At 43.3% G+C, this 20665-nt stretch overlaps 1 protein-coding gene and 1 long non-coding RNA gene across 6 annotated transcripts in view; one reads left to right on the forward strand and one right to left on the reverse strand.

Moving 5' to 3' along the window:
* Positions 1-2441, reverse strand: part of TLL1 (tolloid like 1) — a 242831-nt gene extending 240390 nt beyond the window's left edge. For 2 of the 5 annotated variants that reach the window (XM_090036243.1, XM_090036242.1), the window contains exon 1: positions 1973-2090. Coding sequence is in view for 3 of the 5 variants with exons in the window: in XM_090036240.1 (XP_089892366.1) it covers positions 1973-2114 (142 nt within the window). In the remaining 2 variants the exon portion in view is untranslated. Of the gene's footprint in view, positions 1-1972 lie in introns of all 5 variants that reach the window. The other 3 variants (XM_090036240.1, XM_090036238.1, XM_090036241.1) reach the window with 3 other exon arrangements.
* A 237-nt stretch (positions 2442-2678) lies between these two features.
* On the forward strand, positions 2679-6215 carry LOC149870447 (uncharacterized). The gene is made up of 3 exons (XR_016440757.1): positions 2679-3043; positions 4872-5088; positions 5822-6215. It is a non-coding gene; the product is annotated as an uncharacterized LOC149870447 (long non-coding RNA).
* The last annotated feature ends 14450 nt before the right edge of the window (positions 6216-20665 follow it).

Raw genomic sequence — 20665 nt, forward strand, 5'->3', positions numbered from 1 at the left:
AGACAAAAGCACTACCTACAAACTAAACAAAGAAAATAAAAAAGAGGGGTAGAGATTCTCACTGCACCAGAAAACACCCAAAAAGCCCAAATAGGTGACAGATCAGAGACAACTTTTTGGGGAAGGAAAAAGAAAAAAATTAAGCTCCTTGCATGTTTTTAATGGGAGCAAATTAACAGTTTGCAGTTGTTTCTACTCTTTTTGAACTTGTGCATTCCTCAGTGGTAAGCAAAGAATACTTAGCAATTCACACTTAGGAAATGAATATTTTTGTGATTAGGAAAACGTAGCATCTGCATATTTGGCATATACGTTCACCACATTCTCCACAATAAATTAAACAAATATACATACACATACAGAAGACAGCCTTTGGCTGAACTACATTTCAGAGTAAAAAAATAACTAAGCTAATTAATGAACAGAAGACATCTACATAACTAAAGCGCTTGCTTTACACCAAGACTGTTATGAATGGACCACCAGTGCTTAGAGAAGCCAGCCCATGACAAATTTGGCCAGAAAAAAAAGTGACAACTACATTCACTGAAGTAACTGTCAACCTTTCATTTCCACCCAGGAGAACTTTTACAATCTTTTTTCTCTGATGCCTGAAGAAGGGTGTTTGTCCCTGAAAGCTTGCAATTAAAGATATTTTTTTCTTTTGCAAAAATCTAGTTGGTCTAATAAAAGATATCATCTCTACCATGGGTCCCAGTTGCTTTTTCTTCTAGAGCAATGCGGCTACAACCTGGATTCCTGGTCCCAAGGAAGTCAATGCAAGTTTTGCCATTACCATGAATGGATGCAGAACCAGACCCTCTGCCAAACCTATCAACCCAAAACCAATTTTTACAAACCAACAGAGACTCTAGAAAGGCAATTATTCCCTTGGCAAGGAAAATGTGTCAGGACAGTTTCACTCTCCTCCAACTGGAAATAAAGAGGATAATATTTCATTGTCTTAGACAAAGGCAATATAAACAGCCCTTAATACACTAGATAAGGCCACAAACGTTAGTCCAGGGGTGGGCAATTATTTTGGGCAGAGGACCGCTTACTGAGTTGTGGCAAGCCATCAAGGGCTGCATGACAGGCAGCAAGAGGCAGATAAATATTAATTTTCTAATTTTTTTAGGGGCCCCACAAGCCGGATAGAACGGCCTAGCGGGCCGGCCATCGGCCCCCGGGCCGCATTTTGCCCACCCCTGCGTTAGTCTGATGTGGTTTTAAATGCAATCCTGTGCTGGTCTCCCCCCTGTACCCACATGCACAAACTCAGAGTGGAGTTGAAAGTGTAACTCTTGTGTACAGAGTTGCTTAGTATTCATTTACATAGTTATATGAGCAGATAATTATACCAAGCATTGGGAAACCTGTCTGAAGCCAGTGCCCACTGGACCAAAGTCAACACAGCAAAAGAGATGCCAGGGTGCTGGAAGTCCAGCACAGTTGCAACGGAGACTGTCAAGTGGCATCCGAGGATGGGCCAAGGGGGGGGATCTCCAGGGCAAGCCAGGGAGCTAGAGACCCTCTGGAGAGCGGGCTGCTCTCTCAGGGCGAAGTGCTGCGAACTGAGTAAGTGGCCACGATTCAAGAAGCAGGTTGCAAGGGAAGGTGGCGGGGGGAGGAGGAGAGCTGGCAGAGGGAGAGGAGAGAAGGGGGGGGGGGCACAGGAACTCCTCTCACGTGGTGGCAGCACCCAGCACGTGCGAGCAGCAGCCGGGCTTGCGCGGGGCCGGGGCAGACCCCCGGCTCTCCCGCCTGCCCGGGGCCGCAGGAGGCCGCGGCGCTGCCCGGGCGGGGGAGCGGGGCACCGCGTCCCGCACGTTGCGGGCTCCGAGCACGACCGGCCCCGGCCGCGGCTTTGTGGGAGCGGCGAAGCAAGGTCCCCAAGTCCAAGTCCACTTGCTGCTGCCCCCGGGCCCCAGGGGAGCAGCAGGTGAGCTCCGGGGGGGAGCATCCCACTTACCGGCTTTACAAGGGTCCTTGTAATCGATCCCCTCGGCGGGGTCCTCCTCGCTCAGCCCGTACGGGTAGTCGTAGTCGGGGGGCAGCTCCCGGGCGCACGCCGTCCAGCCGGCCAGCCACAGGGCCACCCGCCAGCCCAGCATGTTGATGCTCCGGGGGGTGCGGGGATGCGGCGGGGCTCCTCCGGCCCCGGGAGGTAGCCGCGCTCCGCGGGTGGCAGCGGGAGAGGGCGGCTGCCTCCCCCCCTCGCACGACACAAGTTGCCGGGGGGCAGGCGGCGACCCCCCGCCTCTGTCAAGCGCCGGGGAGAAACTTTGGCGCTGCCCGCTGCCGCCAGGGCTCCGCGGCCGAGCCGTGTGCCGGCTGCCCGCCACCGCCCCCGCCGCGGGAAGGTGGAGCCGGGCTGCACATCAGCCAGGGGCAGCGAGAGGGAGAGCGAGCGCCGCCGCCGCCGCCGCCTCGGCCCCCTTCAACTCCGCGGCACCTGGAGCCGAGCCGGCAGCATGCTGCCCGCCGCCCCCGCCCCCGCCCGAGGGGCCGGCCCGGCCGCCCCCCGCTCCATGCCCCTGCCCCTGCCCCTGCTCCTGCGCCGGGGGAGCCCCGGGTGCTTTAAAGAGGGAAGGAGACGTCCATCGCTCGCCCGAGTCGCGCGGAAAATGAAAGCGAAGGAGGCTGGGGTTCGGGGGGGATCAAATATAAGGGGGGGGGCGGGGATCAAGCAATGAGAAAGCAACGCAGCGGCCGGCCGGGCTCTCCTGCCTTCGCGCGGAGCCGCTCCAAGGGTTAAGCTCTCCCCTGCAAAGTTTCCGGGGAAGCTGCGGCAGCCCCCGGCTTGTCCTGCCCCAGCTGGCGGCTGCTGCTGGGTTTGGGGGCCGTTGTCTTGTTTGGTTGGGGGTTTTTTTTTTCTAAGCCAGCAGCGGACCAGCGCGCAAAGCCGCCGCCGAGCAACCTGGGGCAGCGCGGCGAGCCGGCGGAGGGACAAAGCTCCCGCTCGCCCCCCGGCCCGGCCCGGCCCGGCCCCCCTGGAGGAATTCCGCTCTTGCACTAAAGCCTCAAACTGTTTCAAACCAAGGTGAGACTTTAGCAGCCCTCCTCCTCCTCTTACAAGTTTCCCTGGGAAGCGGGTGTGGTGGGGGGCGGGGAAGAGTAGGTAGCTGGGACTTGCTGCTGCTGCTCCGATTCCCTCCGGGTGTCACATTTAACACTGCCTTTTGAAGCCGCTGTGAAGTTGCCAAGCCTTTATTCGACATCAGAGCCTCCCCAGATCTGCTGTCCCCTGAGAACTTCCTAGACCCCTTCCTCTTCTTTGGCATGGGGGGAAGGGAAAAAAGGGAGAAGAGAGAGAGCCTAATCCTCATGACTGTGCCCACAGGCATCTACACCTCTAGGGCTGCAGCCAAGGGCAGCCTCATAATAAAATACAATCAGATTAGCCTGACCCCCATATACGCACTTCGTATTTCATTTTAGGAGACACCAAGCTTAACTATTTTGCATGCTGGGCATCAGGTTTCAGCTCTCCTGATTTCTGACATCCTCCCCCGCCCCACACACACAACTCCAGTGTTGAGGTGTGTGATCTGCCCTCACCCTGCTGCTTTCCATTTATGGTCTGAAGTGGCCTGAAGGTGGACATATGGAGAAGGGTGGCGGGGGAGGGAGGAATGAAGTGGAGTCGGTAGATGCGGTTGTTAAAGCCTCTGAAAGAGCTTGTAGTCTTCATCAGGGTTATTAATGTCTCTCCTGTCACCAAATCATCATGACTACTGGAACAGCGGGGGAAGGGAGTGTGTAGATAAGTCTAGCAGTTCATAACCCAGATTACGCCCTATTTTATCTAAATCCATCAGTGTGAGAGTCATTTACCTCCTCTAAAATGATTGCTGGCTGTTGCTGTGGTTCAAGACTAGCAATTAAATAACCTCACAGGTTAAAGGAATTCAAAGCGGGGAAGAGCTGGGCATTTCAGCTTGCTATCCAACACTATATTAGCATGTCATGCCTGAGATAAGGCCAGCCTTGTCAAAAAAAATGGTCTAAATTTTACCTGCCGAGTTTGAGAAATGCTCTGCCTTCTTTGCAGAAGTGCTGAGAGCCCACGGTTCAATATTTGATCCCAAGTGAGTCACCCCAAAGCTGAGACCCAAAATGAGAAAACTGTACTAAAATGAGGCAGAAGCGTTTCTTAAAAGAGGTAGTTTACCAGCATTTCAGTTGGCAGCTTGCAAATAGTATCATACATAGACTCACAAACAAGCCTGCAAAACTTAATGGACATGTCCCCCCTTTTCTTAATGTCGTTTCCATAACCAACAGTCCTAATAATTCTGAATACTTGCAACTGACTTCCAAGATGGATCAGATAACCCTCCTGTTAAAACCATCAGAAAAATGCTAACATAATGACCTGTCTACTTGTATGGTATATTGTACTGATAATCATTTGCCCGTATGTTGTCCTACAGTGGGAGTTTGTGTCTCTCAGCCCCAAACCTAACTTAACACTATTTTTGATATGCACAGATGTGATATTTTGATCTAAAGAAATTCACAGATCACTTGCTTAGTTTAAATCTTTGACTTCAGTTAGTTTATCACTGCATGAAATAGATTTTGTTGATTGATCTGTTAAGCAAATCTGGTTCTGTATACAGGAACATATATACCTACCTTTCCAGCATTAATTTTCCCTGAAGTGGTTATGGACAATGAACAAAATAGATCCTTATAAAACATACCTTTACAGACACATACTTGTATTAAAAGTAGTAGGATGTACCAGTTGTTTTTTAACCACAGAAGACAACTACAAAATATGATTCCAACATGCCAGTCTCCCGAGTGAGATGATTATTAAATGTTTGTTCTCTCTCTCTCTCTCTCTCTCTCTCTCTCTCCAGTAGGAGATTAACTCTCCCAGCAAGGTACACGCTGACGTCACCCTTAGCCTCCAGCCAGCAATCTGCCCCCGACCTCAGGATCACCATCAGCATCAAAACAGCATCAGCCATGGCAGGCTTCAAGACAGCTGGCCTTGCAGAACTCTGACCAAGATAAGGAGTCCCAAAGACAGTGCTGCGAAAGACAATAGAGGGGAACGCCACATAAATATATAAGGTGTGAACGTAAGCAGAGAATCAATTAAATGTGTTTTTACAAATTCAGGAAGAGATCTGTTTTGTGTTTCTGATCCAGAGTTGCTACAAATTAAATGAACTTTCAGATTTCAATATAGAGGCTCAGCAATTTATTGTCACTCTATACCATTTGGATGCAGTAGTATGAGTGTTGTAGGGGGAAAAAAACAAGCTAAGAATGCCTGCAACAGAAAGAAACTAGCACCTCCAACAGTCACTTAAAAAATTCTTGTTTTCATTAAAAAATATATTTTCCCCAGTCTCATTAATTAAATCACATCCTTTATGAATAAACTTCACAAAAGTGAAAGCTTTCCAGTATTCAGAGCTGGTCATATTCTTTCAGGTTGCAGAGTTTAATAAGATATGGGTAAGAATTTGTTTTTTCATCTCACACATTCATGTCTACCATTCCAAAATGCTCACAACTCTGACAGTCCATCTGACAACACAGTCAATCAAACTCCATCCTACGGCCGTTTCCAAAGAAACCAACACACAGCCAGAGAGACAGACTGCATAAGCTGGAAGGAAACCAACCAAAAGGAACACAACAGCAACACCAACAAAAAACCCAACGTGCATCATTTTTGCTTTCCCCCAAATTTCTGAATTCTTGAATAATTTATCATGAAATCAATATTGGAAACTGTTGTAATATACAAAACAAGTGGTAATGGCATATTTTTTTTTTCCATCTTGTCTCATTACAGGACTAACTTGAGGCGCTTCCACTCTCACAAAATGCATTAAACAAAAACATGCCTCACCAGTTATGGAACTCAAGTGTTTACACCTTCTCCTCATCCTTTGTCCATAAGACTCCTGCTTAGGATTTAGTCTTGCACTCTCTCCTATGTAGGTAGATCTCTATACTTTTACAGAATGCAATATGGTCTTTTTGAGAAGAATGAGATTACTCGTAAACTCTAAATTGAGCATATTCCTAAATCTTTGCATACACAAGGATCCTCCAGACTGGGATCTTGGCTGGAATTTTCAAGAGAGGCTAGAGGAACAAAATTCAGAGGATGGTAAACTGCTTCCCTTAATTTGAAAATCCCAGTACTTTTGAAGCAATACAAATAATAAATTATATTAAATGAATGTTGTTCTCTTATTTCTTCTTTCACTGATAAGACAGTGAGGTTGAAGGTAAAACAGCACTGCCACACAACAAACAAACACAGACATATATGCACATATAAACAAGAACTATACTTAAAGAACAATAAGGTTGCCAATTCAAGCATTCAAAAATAAGAAAATGCCAGAATTAAGATTACTCTCGTGTCCTTAATTTGCAACCCTCCAATTTCTGCACACAAGCCTTATGAAACAGTTTTTAATTCATGTTCACATGCAAGTTTTATACAGGACTCCTCTATATAGAATATATGGTACTCACTTGATGAATGGTTCTTCAATATTGTATTTTGTCTTCTCTTTATTGTGTGCTGCCTTCCCTTGTTCACTGCATAAATATTCATATACAGAATGACTTTCTTGTGAGCTGTTAAATGATCTTCATCCCTACTGTATTTGAATACTTTTCAAATATTAACCTAGTTTCATTATACAATTTTAGATGAGAGGATATTGTCCCTATAATACAGGTAGGGAATGGAAACAGGGATGAATTAAAAGTAACCACTAATTTTGGATAATTGGGAAACCTAGGCTTGAGTAAGAGATTTCAGCATTTATGGAGCCACATATATTATGAACGTAGCTCCCATTAATTTTTGCTGGCAATTTTGTCAGTTCACAGCTCAGCGTTTCTTTAAAATCATACTGAAGGGTTTCAGATCAGGCACCCAGATAATGAGAAGCGAATTAGTTAAAAGGTATAGTCTATGACTCAACTAAGAATTCTGTGGTACAAGAAAAGATAGAACCCAGGCCTGCTTTCCACCATTAAACTGTCCCTTTCTCTTCCTACAGTCACCTCCTTGTTTATCTCACACTTCTCAGTTTCTACAGCAAATGAGCATGGGGTCCCACAGGCAACATACCATCGGTTCATCTCCAGAACAGATTTATGCTGCTGAATGAAACAGGTTCTGTGGAAAAATGATTACACAAAGTTATAGATCATGAAGTTAAAGCTTCAAGATAATGCATACACATAAGGGAGTTAAGATGTCACACATCAACTATAATACTTGTATTTCCTAATTTTTTAGTTGACTGTCATTTTAGTATTTTAGAATCATAGAAAATTAGGATTGGAAGGGACCTCATGAGGTTATCTAATCCAACCTGCTGATCAAAGCAGGACCATACCCAACTATTTCATCCCAGCCAAGGCTTTGTCTACCCAGGTCTTAAAAGCCTCCAAGGATGGAGATTCCACAACCTCTCTGGGTGGCCCATTCCAGTGCTTTAATACCCTCAGTGCAAAAGTTTTTTATAATGTCTAACTTAAACTTCACTTGCCACACCTTGAAACCATTGCTCCTTGTTCTGTTATTTGCCAGCACTGAGAACAATCTAGCTCCATCTTCTTTGCAACCACCCCTCAGGTAGTTAAAGGCTCCTATTAAATCCCCTTCCAGTCTTCTTTTCTCCAAAAGCCCAGTTCCCTCAGCCTCTCCTCACAAGTCATGTTCCCCAACCCTTTAACCATTTTTGTTTCCCTCCACTGGACTCTCTCCAATTTGTCCTTTCTGTAGTGGTGGGCCCAAAATTGGACACAGTCTTCTAGCTGTGGCCTCACCCGTGCCAAACAGAGGAATAATCATTTCCCGCAATCTACTGGCAAAGGTCCTACACAAATTCAGTCCACTATGCCATTAGCTTTCTTGGCAACAAAGGCATATTTTTGGCTCATATTCAACTTATTGTCCACTGTAACCTCCAGATCCTTTTCTGCAGACCTGCTTTTTAGTCAGTCAGTCTCCAACCTGTACTGGTGCATGGGATTGTTTCATCTAAAGTGCAGGACTTTGCACTTCTCCTTATTGAAATTCATGAAATTTCTTTTGGTCGAATCCTACAATTTGTCTAGGTCTTTCTGAACCCTAGGCCTCCTCTCCAGCACATCTATTTACCCACCCAGCTTGGTGTCATCCTGACACCATTCCTGAGGGTGCACTCCAACATCTTCATCAACCATCTGGAAGACTGGATGAACAAAACCAGCCCCAGGACCGAACCATGGGGCACTCCACTTGATGCCACCTGCAAACTAGATATGGAGCCACTGATTACTATTCTTTGAGTCTGATGATCTAGCCAGTTTTCTACCTTACAGTTCATTCATCTGTCCCGTATTTCCTTAGCTGGCTTGTGAGAATGTTGTGGGAGATCATACCAAAAGCCTTGCTGAAATCAAGGTACACTCTCTCCACATGCATAGAGCCAGTCATCTCATCATAGAAGTCCATCAGATTGGTCAGGTATGACTGGCCCTTGGTGAACACATGCTGACTCTTCCTAATCACCCCCTTCTCCTTCAAGTGCTTAAAAATAAATTCCTTGAGGACTGCTCCCTGATTTTTCCAGGGACTGAGGTAAGGTTGACCAATCTATAGTTCCCTGAATCCTCCTCTTGCCCTTTCTTAAAGATGGGCACTGTATTTGCCTTTTTCCAATCATCAGAGACTTCTCCAGCCACCATGACTTTTCAAAGGTAATAGCCAGCAGCTCTGCAATCACATCAACCAATTCCCTCCGCATCTTCAGATGCATCCTGCCTGGCTCCATGGGTTTGTACACACACCATATTTACTCAGATATAAAATGAGGTCCCCCCACCCCGTCAGCATGGGGAAAAGTCCTTCATGTTATAACCACATGCAAAGTAGAGGGAGGGGGCAGGCAGCTGCCATAGCTCTGACTCTGGCCCTAACCTGGATCACAACCAGAGTCAGACCCACAGCAGTCCCCTCCCCTGCCTCTGCAGCTTCTGCCCTCCCCACCCGCCCACCCATTCCAGCACTGCTGCATGTCCAGGTAAGAACCGAGTTTCCATATGCAGTGGTCAAGAGCAGCTTGAACAACATCTGACAGTAAGGGCAGGAGGGTGGTGAGAAGAGAAGAGGCAGAGACTGGGGAGTTGACGGGGAAGGGTCAGAGGCTGAGGGAGGAGGGGCAGAAGCTGTGGAGAACTGGGGAGGGGGGAGTTCAGGTGGTGGCGGGGGGACAAGAAAGCTATAGAGGGAAAGAAGTGGATGAGACAGAGGGCCACCTGATACCCCCAGCCACTGTTTTCCCTGCTATAGCAGTGGGATTCAAGACATCCCTCCAATACCTATATTCTATATCTGGGAAGTTAAAACAATTTTTAAAATGTTCCACATATCGAATCTGATTATGGGAGGGTTCATCTTATATTCAGGGTTATTTTGTAATCAAGTAAATATGGTAGCCCCTCACCTGTTCTTTCACCACCATCTGCTGCTCACCTTCTCTCCAAACCGTGCTACCAGGTTCAGTCGTCTGGTATCTGACACTTCCTGTGAAAACTAAGGCAAAAAAGAATTTGAGTGCTTCAGCTTTTTCTGCATCATATATCAACTAGGTTGCCTCCCCGATTCAGTGAAGGACCCACATTTTTTCTGGTCTTCCTCTTCCCTACGTGAGTCAAAGTCTGTTTTCCTGAAGTCCAGGGTCCTAACTTTGCTGTTCTCTTCCTCCTTTTCCCCAGAATCCTGAACTCAATTATCTCATGGTCACTACTGCTCAAGTTGCTATCCACTATTATTTTCCCCACCAATTCTTCCTGGTTTGTGAGCAACAGATCAAAAAGAGCACTGCCTCTAATGGCCTCTCCAACACTGGCACCAGAAAGTTGACCCTAATACACTCCAAAAACTTCCTGGATTGCCCGTCCACTGCTGTATTTCCCTCCAAGCAGATGTCAAGGTGATTGAAGTCCCCCATGAGAACCAGGGCCTGTGACCTGGAAATTTCCACTAGCTGTTTGATGCCTCTTCCACCTCATCCTGCTGGTCTGGTGGTCTATAGCAGATACTCATGACAACATCACCTTTGTTGTTCTCCCATCTGACCCCAACCCAGAGACTTTCAACAGGCCTATCTCTAGTTTTAATGTCATTTTATGTACAGTTGCTAAGTTCTGAAAGAAAGGAAACTGAAAAAAAAAAAAATCACAAACACCATCATGTAGCTTCATACTGACATCCACACGATTCATCTCCAGGAGCTGAAATTTCAGATTTGCTAAGTACAGCTGTGCCACTTGAGCTAACAGAGAAACTGAAAGCTGGTGGGTAGCAGCTCTAAAAGGGGCAGAGATGGCCAGTATTTGCCAGCCACAGAGAAATGGCAGGAGCCAGAGTCTTGGTTCCATTCCAAGCTCCGGAGGTAGCATCCAGGGTGGGCACAGATTCATTGGCATATGCCTACCCATTTTGCCTCATTATCTTCAGCCTGTCCTTCTCCTACTCCTGGCTCCCCATCTATCAAGTCTCCTTATCTACTTGACACTGTTCTCATTCCAGTCCCAGTCTCCTTGTCCAGCAAATCTTAGTATCAGCCTTCAGGACTTACCACCAGCTCAGTCACTCACATTCAGCTCTTCATGCAGCTCTTCTCACCCCTCTACCCACCCTAGTCCATTCAGCTATAGCCGTGAACGCCACGTGTCTCCGGTGGCTGGGGGGGCACAGTGAGCTCCTGCAGGTGGCAGTCATGCTGTCAGAGGCAGGAGTGTGGTGGAGGTAAGTGGGGAGCTGCCACAGGCAGCCACAGTGCTGCCAGCAGCCAAGGCGGGGGACAGGAGTGGCAAGCGCTGACCAGTGGTCAGCGACCACCCACAAACACCACCGGTAGCAGCAGCAGCCAGCAGTGATCATGGACTGCTTACAGACACCACCAGCAGTGTCGGTGGCAAGGGGTGGGGTGGCAAGCAGCGACTACCTGCAGGCACTGCTGACAGTGTCAGCAGCGGCTTTTCGCAGGGGGTGCATCATCATGTTCAGAGGGTTCGGTTCGTGTGCACCCATGTGCACCCCCTACATGTCGCCAATGGCTTCAGCCTTCTCATCCAACCAGGTCCAGCATCCCACAACATAGTCCAACACCCATTCTCAGTTTTCCCTCTCTCCATTTTGCTAGCTTCCAGCACACACCTAGGCTCATAGCCCCAATCACCTCTCCTCCGTGTTCATTTCTTGTGCTCTTCCCACTCCTGTCAGAAAGCTTACTTTTGCATGTTCCCTGGCTCAACAGTGTGGGAAGAAGAACTGAGAGCACAGATGTGAATCTCTCCTCTCACTGCCAGGTGGCCAGACCTGGCTCTGCCATAGACAGCAGCCCAGACCTACAGTTACAGAGGAAGCTCTGCTCAACATGAGGTGGGAGCATGACTCTTGATGAAACTGAGTGGCTGAAATCTATTAAGTCCCTGCTGAACACCTGCAAAAGAATCTTTTGAAGGTTTGTGATTTGATGACACTGGGGCAGATTTTCACAAGGAATGAGATAAGAAATGGTACATGCTTGAAAAGCCATAAGGGCCTCCTTCAAAGTCTGATAGAGATGCTCAATGAAACTGTCACTAGCCATTTTTAACATAGACCAAAGTCTTCCTCTTTAACTTGCACTACAAATGATGATTTTACCAGCTAATATGAAAAAAACCCCGAACAAAACCCAAACACATGCACCACAGAAACAGGCAAAAGCAGACACCCAGCACAGAAGCCTCAGGAAAAATAGTTAAAGTTTAACTACTACTCAAGTTATAAGTAACTGGAAACACAGCCTTAAATGAGAAACGTCAGGCAATCTTAGTAATAGTAATAGCTGTTGCTAGTTGCTCTGCCTATAGGAATATGTATGTGTGCATATGTGCATGCAAATACCCAGAAGTGCTTATGCACCCCCCTCCCCATTTCATATCATTACAGAAACTGTAAGAGTAAACCTATGATTGCCTTTAAAACTTGTGTTAATGGTAAGACAAAACCAAACGAAAGGAAACAAAGCATAAAACAGATTCAGTTCAGTACAGATACCTAAATTAGAAACTGCCATTCTCTGGTGTTTGCTCAGCATCCCTGACCCTCATCAGGGAATAAATCAATTTGCAGCAGCTGTGGACAGCTATTTAAATCTAGGGCCAGAAGAGCTTAATTGGAGAATCACTGTTCAAAGTTAAAGGGGTCAGATGATGTTAAGTATACATTTGTCTGAAACAAACTCATAGGTCTACACTCCAAGTCATAGGAGGCATCCTGCTATGCTTATAGTTAATAAACAGTGTGCATAAGCCCTGATCTTTGCTGATTTGTGGCTCTTCATTCTGTTTCTGTCTCTGAAAAGAAATGCAGACTGCCAGATAAGGAAACTAAAACTAAATATTTGGCAAATGGATTTAATATGTTTAACAACAGCGGTTAGTAGCTGATATCTATTATTTTAATCTGACACAAACACACACAAGCCAATCCTTGCTTACCTAGAAGTGCACAGGACTAGTTGTAAGAGCAAGCAGGATTTAGCCCTCAAATTTTATCTGGACCCGTTTCCACTGAAGTCAATAGCAAAACTTCCACTCACCTAAATAGCAGCAATACCCTTTACTTTGTGAGTTTGGTAGGTTCTTTTCTGAATAAAATAAACATTCTTTTATTACTTGTAAAAATAGAGAACTAAAATGGTAACATGAATCATATTTCCTACTTGTATATCCCCAGCACTATAGTCCTTAAAATATATATATATATATTTAAGTTTTTCATTTAGATGGGGACAAAAATAAGTTTTGAAACCTGGTTCTAATAACAATTCTAATGTCATTAGTTCTAATATCTTTGTCCAACAATATCAATACTAAACTATTAAATGCCAAAATGTTAACCTTGACTAAGTCTGAACTGAAAAAACCTCCATGTTGTTAGCATTTAATTAGTACTTAATGATATACCACCTTCAAACACTTAATATATAATCTACAATACTACCAATAGTTTGAAGTAGTCACTGACAGCCTAATGGCTTAAATACAAAAAAACAGTTTGAGTCAACTTCACGCCTAGTCAAATTTTTGTGCAAATCATTTACAACATATGCTGAATTTTAGCATTTTCCCACAGAATATATAGGGCTTCAAATTCCCCCATTTGTGAAATATCAAGCATACAAACATCACTTACTAAATAATAATAATTATAGATCTGTTTCTGTTTTAACGAGGAAGATCTGCATCCTTTTACTTGCATTCATTAGCACCAAAAGGAATAGTTCTGTTGATTTCACTGAAGCTTTTTGCATAAATAAGTGATGTTTTAAATGAGCGAAGGCCTATTGAGAATAAGAAAATATATGGCATTACTGTGAGGCCTATCAGGGTTCTGTTAAGTGACCCCAGGATAACTTCAAATCAAATTGGTACAAAAAGACCACTGCTCTATGGAGTTATAATTTAAATTCTCTTCATCTCGTACCTATAAACAAGAACTGTTATTGGGCTGATTGGAAATAGACAAGGTCAGTCCTACCATATTGTCACATCTCTTAGAAAATTAAACTTAGAAAGCTATTATTTGGCAGGATAAAACCTATATTGGGCTTATACTAAGCAGCCATAACTTCCCTTCTTTTCCTGGGAGATGAGAATGCTCAGAACCTTGAGAATGGGATCCACTGTTTTAAGCAATATGCATTTAAGGGAAATCCTCTAACTTGGCTCATATGGCATCTCTCCATATTTGTCTACCCTTTTGGATATTAAAACAGATTATTAATACATTCTTTGTTAACAATTCTAAGATAGAAGGCTGGGCAAGGTAGCACCTTATACACCAATTCTTTCAGAGACATGAGCTTTTCATAAGGTATACCCTACATTGCCAGATTCTATAAATGCTATTCTAAGGCATGAACCTAACCAATGATGTAAAATATTTCCCACCAATAGATTTCATAGTTGGAAAAATTATTAATTAAAATACTCAAGGCAAAAATGAGGAAGGAAAGAATCTTTTAAACATAATCTGGCAGTGATGTATGGCATCAGGGAGATTTTCTCTCCAGCTGAATGAAGATGAAAACCTCAATATATGGGGAAGCTTTATTATAAACAAACCCTATATAAACAACAACCAAAAAAACCTCTCAAAATTCTGGGTCACTAAAAGTCACTCCTCAAGAAAGGAAGATTGCCTATTTTTTAATGGTTAAGAAAATTAGCCATACATATTATCAATATGGTTAGCAGTGTTGTTTTACCTGCTTTGATATTTACCTGAGGTTTCTTTACATTACATCTCTTCATTACAATCTCCTTCTGGCCTCAAATGCAGAAAAAATTACTTGGACACACAGTTGATTAATGAAAGTGGCGTGATGCCAGCAAGGTTTCAAAATGCAGTGTTAGGAGAATCTTGCTCCAGAAAAGCATCACGTGCATAAATGTACTTAAATGGTACTCCTTTTGGATCTGCAATGCTGTAAAAGCATGAATGATCATTTTACTCATAATATCAAGTTGCTCTTCAAAACTACTTCTATTGTAGTTATTACCGTTCTGTTTTGTTACTATAGACTGCTTTCCTGGATTGTGCAACATAAGCTTCTTTTACGAACTACTGATATGCCTGGTAGCAATAATTAATAACCTCGACCTGGAAGGATGTGGGCAGTGGGGTTCCGCAGGGCTCGGTCCTCGGGCCCGCACTGTTCAACATCTTCATCAGTGACTTGGATGAGGGGGTAGAAAGCACCCTGTTCAAGTTTGCTGATGACACTAAGATGTGGGGGGATGTGGGTGCACTAGAAGGGTGCAATAGGCTACAAGCTGACCTTGACAGGTTGCAACGGTGGGCGGAGGAGAATAGGATGGGGTTTAACACTGATAAGTGCAAGGTGTTGCACATGGGGAAGAAGAACCGGCACCACACTTACAGGTTGGGGAACTCTCCTCTTGCCAGCACGGAGACGGAAAAGGATCTTGGAGTCGTCATTGACTCCACGATGAACATGGGCCGGCAGTGTGGGGAGGCAGTCAAGAAGGCCAATCGTACCCTATCATGCATCCACAGATGCATCTCGAGCAGGTCCAGGGAGGTGATCCTCCCCCTCTATGCGGCACTGGTCAGGCCGCAGCTGGAGTACTGCGTCCAGTTCTGGGCGCCACACTTCAAGAGGGACGTGGACAATATGGAAAGAGTTCAGAGGAGGGCCACTCGTATGATCAGGGGTCAGCAGGGCAGGCCTTATGAGGATAGGCTACGGGACCTGAACCTGTTTAGCCTACACAAGAGAAGGCTAAGGGGGGACCTTGTGGCCTGCTACAAACTGGTCAGGGGGGATCAGCAGGTATTGGGGGAGTCCCTGTTCCCCCGTGCGCTGCCAGGAGTGACCAGGAATAACGGTCACAAACTGGCGGAGGGTAAGTTTAGATTAGATATTAGGAGGCGCTACTTCACAGTCAGGGTGGCTAGGGCCTGGAACCAGCTTCCAGGGGAAGTGGTGCAGGCTCCGAGCCTGGGGATTTTTAAAAGGAAGTTAGATGAGCACCTTGCCGGGGTCATCTGACCCCGGTGCTCTTTCCTGCTAAGGCAGGGGGTCGGACTAGATGATCTACCTAGGTCCCTTCCGACTCTAGCTACTATGAAACTATGAAACTATGTAGATAATATAACTTTGTACCCCAAAGGATGAATGCTTTTTCAGCCACCAAAGCAATCATTTTGTGCTATAAACCCAACTATGAATCAACTATTTCGTATAAATACATATTTTATAATAATTATACATATATTATCTATGTAGTATATGCATAAAGTTCACAAGTTGAGCCTAGTTCAGTAGCTATTCTATTGCGTGTAACTTCTACTTAATACACCTGCAGAACTGAGCCCATAGGTACCTAAACATGAGCCGGGAGGCTGACTTGATTAATCCAGTTCTGCTGGAACAGATGGTAACTACAGTGCTCCAATCAGCCTCCCTCCATGTCTCATGTATCAGCATCCCCATGCTTCAAAATGGTGCAGGGGTGCTTTAATTAAAGTTTGTTCTCTGCCCCCCCCCAAAGTACATGTAAAAACATTAGTTTTTAGTAAAGCTCAAGGAGAAATAGGGGTAGGAAAAAGCTTCTGTATGCTGACAGAACAAACAAGATAGAAGTTTCCGTATGGGGGGTGGGGAGAAACTGACGTAGGGTATAATAGTCAGATCGAGCGAAAACATTTACTCTTCTCTCACAATATTTGAACCAGGACAAACACAATAAAATTATTAGGAAGTGGATTTTAAAAACAAACCAAAGGAACTATGTTAGTTTGTTTTCACATAGTGTGCAATGAACTTGTGGAACTCATTGAGACGTGTAATTTAGCCAACTTCAAAAGACAATTGAAAAAACTCATCAAGGATAGGTCAATCACTGGGTATTAAACATTAACTTATGGTAATAACCCACAGAATAGGACTTCCTAGGCCTCTAAACCCTGGAAGCTGTAAGGGAAGAGAGTCAGGAACAGATCAGTCTGGTCAAGTCCTGCAGAAATGCTCTTCCTCTTAGCCAGTCTCTGCCACTGTGAAATACAGAATACTGCCTTCAATGAACCTGTGGTCTGACCTAATACTGTACTTCTTACATTCTTAAGCATTTTTTTTTAAGTTTGCTTTTCACCTTCCTACAAAATTAAATTTTTTTTGTGGTACTAGAGATGACAAAGAAATAGAGATAACTAATGTTAATAAAATATTCAAACGGTTATGGGCCCAGACCAAGACTGGAAATCCAAGCACTTCCAAAGATTTAATATTTTTTGCACTTGAGCTTATCATTCTGTCAAACAAAAATAAGAATAATAGAAAAAAAGTGTTGAAAAGAGACCATACAGGGTCATTTAGTAGCTTAGAGCAGGATCATCCTCATCTAAACCCTTCCAGTTTGTCTAACTTACTCCTATAAACTTCCAGTGATGGAAACAATCTAACTAAGAGATCTGTTCTGGTGTTTAACCACCCCCATAGTTAGAACATGTCTTCATGTATTAACAAAATCTTCTTTGTTGCAGCTTAAACCCATTTCTCCTGTCCCTGGTGGGTCTAGAGAAAAAATAATTGCTGTCTTCATTGTAACAACCCTTTTGTAGTCAAAATCCTATCAGATACCTCCTTTAGTATTTTCTTCTTTAGGAACAGTCCCAATTCCCAATTGCATAATCCCAATTCCTCCAGGTTTTTATCATATGTCATGTTTTGTAGACTTCTAATAATTTTTGTTACTCTCCAGTCTGCCCATATCTTTCTTAAAGAACTGGGCATAGTAATTTAGGTGGGGCCTCCTACAGCTTGACTAGAACAGCAGAATTATTTTCTATGGCCTATAAATGACACTCTTGTTAATACACGCCATAATATATGATTCAGGGATCAGATCCCAGGGATTCACTTAACTACTAAACTCCAAATGTATGTATCTGTTTATACTGAAAGTGAATCAAAACCAGAAAAACTTCCTTTTCATTCACTGTGATGATTAAGCAGCTATATTTAAGTGTAACCTTTCCTTACACTGCAATAATTAAAACACAATTGTACACTTGTATAACTATATTTGGTCCATTCCAGACATAAAACTTGTGTCTTAATGAATATTACAAGAACAAGACATGAGTTGCCAGTAGCATTTTACAAGACAGGCCACACACAAATGTGATCAGACATCATATCAGAAACTAATGCAAGATACTGTACATTCTAACATGAAATCCCAAATCTGACATGCATTACACAAGCTATATTCAAAGCAGAGAAGTTAAGACATATTCTTGCTGTTAGTGGATAACCTTGCGAATTCTGACACTCTTTAAATCATATTTAACCTGTAAAAAAAATCTCATATTCCTATTATACTTCTATCCACACATACAGATATGTTTAGATTGCTATTTTTCTCTTATCTCTCTTCGGAATCCAAGCTGTCTGTCACTGTTTTTTCACTTATGTTTAAAAATGAAAGTGAATGCAATTAGTTCATAATACCAAAATACATTTACTGAATATAATCATGGTGTACATTGATATTTAATTTAACTCAGAACAGGGTAATGTGATGTCTTTAGAAGATAAGAAAAAAAGAAAAAAAGGCCAATTGGTGAATTTGCATCTAGTTTTTCTTGTATGTTTTCCTCTCTATCCAGTACTTTCAACAGTCCCCATCACCACAACAACTAAGCAGTTGTTTCTCCAAGACATGAGAAAAGCAAGCTGAACTACACCTGTTTCTAAAATCTTGGTGCTGGAGCATAGAGGAAAAAAAATCAACAAAAGGTTTGTTTTAAAAGTAGTAAAACAGTAATATAAAACTAGTTTAATTTAAACTCTTTGAGAGTCTAAACTGAACATGTGTTTTAATATCAATACTTTAAAAGAAAAGTGTTTAGTTATCCAGCTAGTCAGATACTACACACTACATAGTGGAAGGACAAGCATGCTTTTCAGAAGTGCAGAAATAGCTACAGTGGCATCTTTGGAAATGACTTGTTTTTAAGAGAAAGACACTTGCAGTTATGAACCAAATGTGTCATTCATTTACAACAGTGTATGCTGCTAGTTTCTAAAAATGATATGGAAAATACGGAGTCTGGCCAAGTGTTAAATGCATTATTAAAATATATTCTCTTTCCTTTGTGTCAACCTCCGGCCTTTCCTATAGCAGATCTTCAGCATATTTGTTAAGAATTAGATGCTTTCCAAGATACAAGGCTAATATTATGCTTATTCTTGGCTTCAACTGGAACCCAATGCTACCAGGATATAAGGCAATATGTGGCCTTAATTTGTTTAGGAATTGCTGTCCTAATTTGTGTGCTTTCCAAGGAATACTCTTAATTTGCAAATGATTGCACTGAAGCTGATTTGCACAGAGTTTGGCATCTTTGTCCTTGCTGGCAGATTGATTTTTTGACATCCTGCGACCCCTAGTGAGAACCAAAGGTTGTCAACATCAGCAGGCTCTTCCCCTCTGGCCTCTGCGCCTATTGGACCTGCCAGAGGACTTCACAGGGAGCTGGCAAGCAGCGAGGTCCTTGCAATGCATTAACTATTTCCAGGTTACAGCTAGGAAACAGGCAACAAACGCACTTCAAGGATTCCCTTTTCTCCAATCCTAGACTGCAAGCCATATTTTCCACTGGTAAGATCAGGATTGATTCCATCAATATGAATCACATCATATCTGCTACAGACTGAGGCAAATGTTCAAAATGGAACAAAATTGCTCATGGATAGAAAACCACAACTGAAAATTTAAGCATTAAAAGTAAAAACAAAAGTAAAAATGTCCTTCAGTTACCATACTTGAACCAACTGCATATGTTTAGGATTTTTTTTCTTGATTATTACATATGCATACATTTGTATGGTCTAATATACATGCACAGCCATAGAAATACACATTGCATGCTGAGCATATATGGTTGCCTATACACACCACACACATGGGTTTAAAATTAATGTAGTTAAATCACTACGCACATATATCATATATACTCTGAGGTTTGGAAAAAATACTGAATTTGTCCCTGGACGAGTTGTGCCTGTGTTTGTCTTGGAACAGAAATATCTTGGCTTGGCATGTATTGTACACACATCAGCTTTCTAATGAGCGTTTAGTGAGTAGCTGAATGCACTGCTGCTTTTTTGCCATTGATTCAATGGTGCAATTGCAAGGTAACTGTTCATATTCACTTTGTGATGTCCTGGGATAAAGTGTTAGTACTTCTTACCCTATGAATCCTAGGATAGATCCCAGAATGGACACAGATATCTAAATAATTGAACTTTGTCCTGGGATCAAGGTTTATCCCAGGAAAAATGTGACATCTCTTTGTAGACTAAGCAACCTCATTAAAAGACCATTGTAAGAAACCAAATATTCACATGGCTAAAGGAAGTTTCAGAGGCATTTGTAGCCAGAAAGAGATACACAGTTTTGCAATCTATGGTATTTGGTGCACCAATTACCTGCTCAAAATCTGGACATCTACATTATTTGGGCATCTGAACAGTTTAACATTTTTTTATTTTGAAAGAAGCAGGAAGTGTCTGCCTCGTTTAATTTCTACAGTTAAAAAAATCTAAGGTTTCTTGCTCATCACTATAGGTTTAGGCACCTGTTTGAACTGTCTCTGCAGTCCCATTAAATAGCTCTGCAAACTTATACCACTAGCACTGTAACACTGTACAAGTCATTCAGAACACCACTATCTAACTGATAACTGCTTCGGGGGACATTTGAACCTGAATATGTGCCTATGCAAAAACTTTAGATCATATGCAGATATTACAGTCACCAAGAAGGCTCAAAGACATACTCCTAGAGGGCTCAAAGCCATGCTTCTCAACATCAAAATCACAGGCATCTATAAAAGGCAGCTGGTAGCTCCTTTAGCTATGAATTACAATAAGTATGACACATACACATCCTTGGGCACATGAGAAACAGAACAAACAAGCAAGACCTCTGTGAGGAATATTATTGGCACAGTCCCTTCTAGCATTATTCGCAATACTCCAAGGCTTGATTTGCTTAATGCAGGATGGGAGTAACTTCCCTTAGCTTCAGT

The sequence above is a fragment of the Crocodylus siamensis genome, chromosome 2, assembly GCF_052110815.1.
Source record: "Crocodylus siamensis isolate JL-2025a chromosome 2, ASM5211081v1, whole genome shotgun sequence".
NCBI lineage: Eukaryota > Metazoa > Chordata > Crocodylia > Crocodylidae > Crocodylus > Crocodylus siamensis.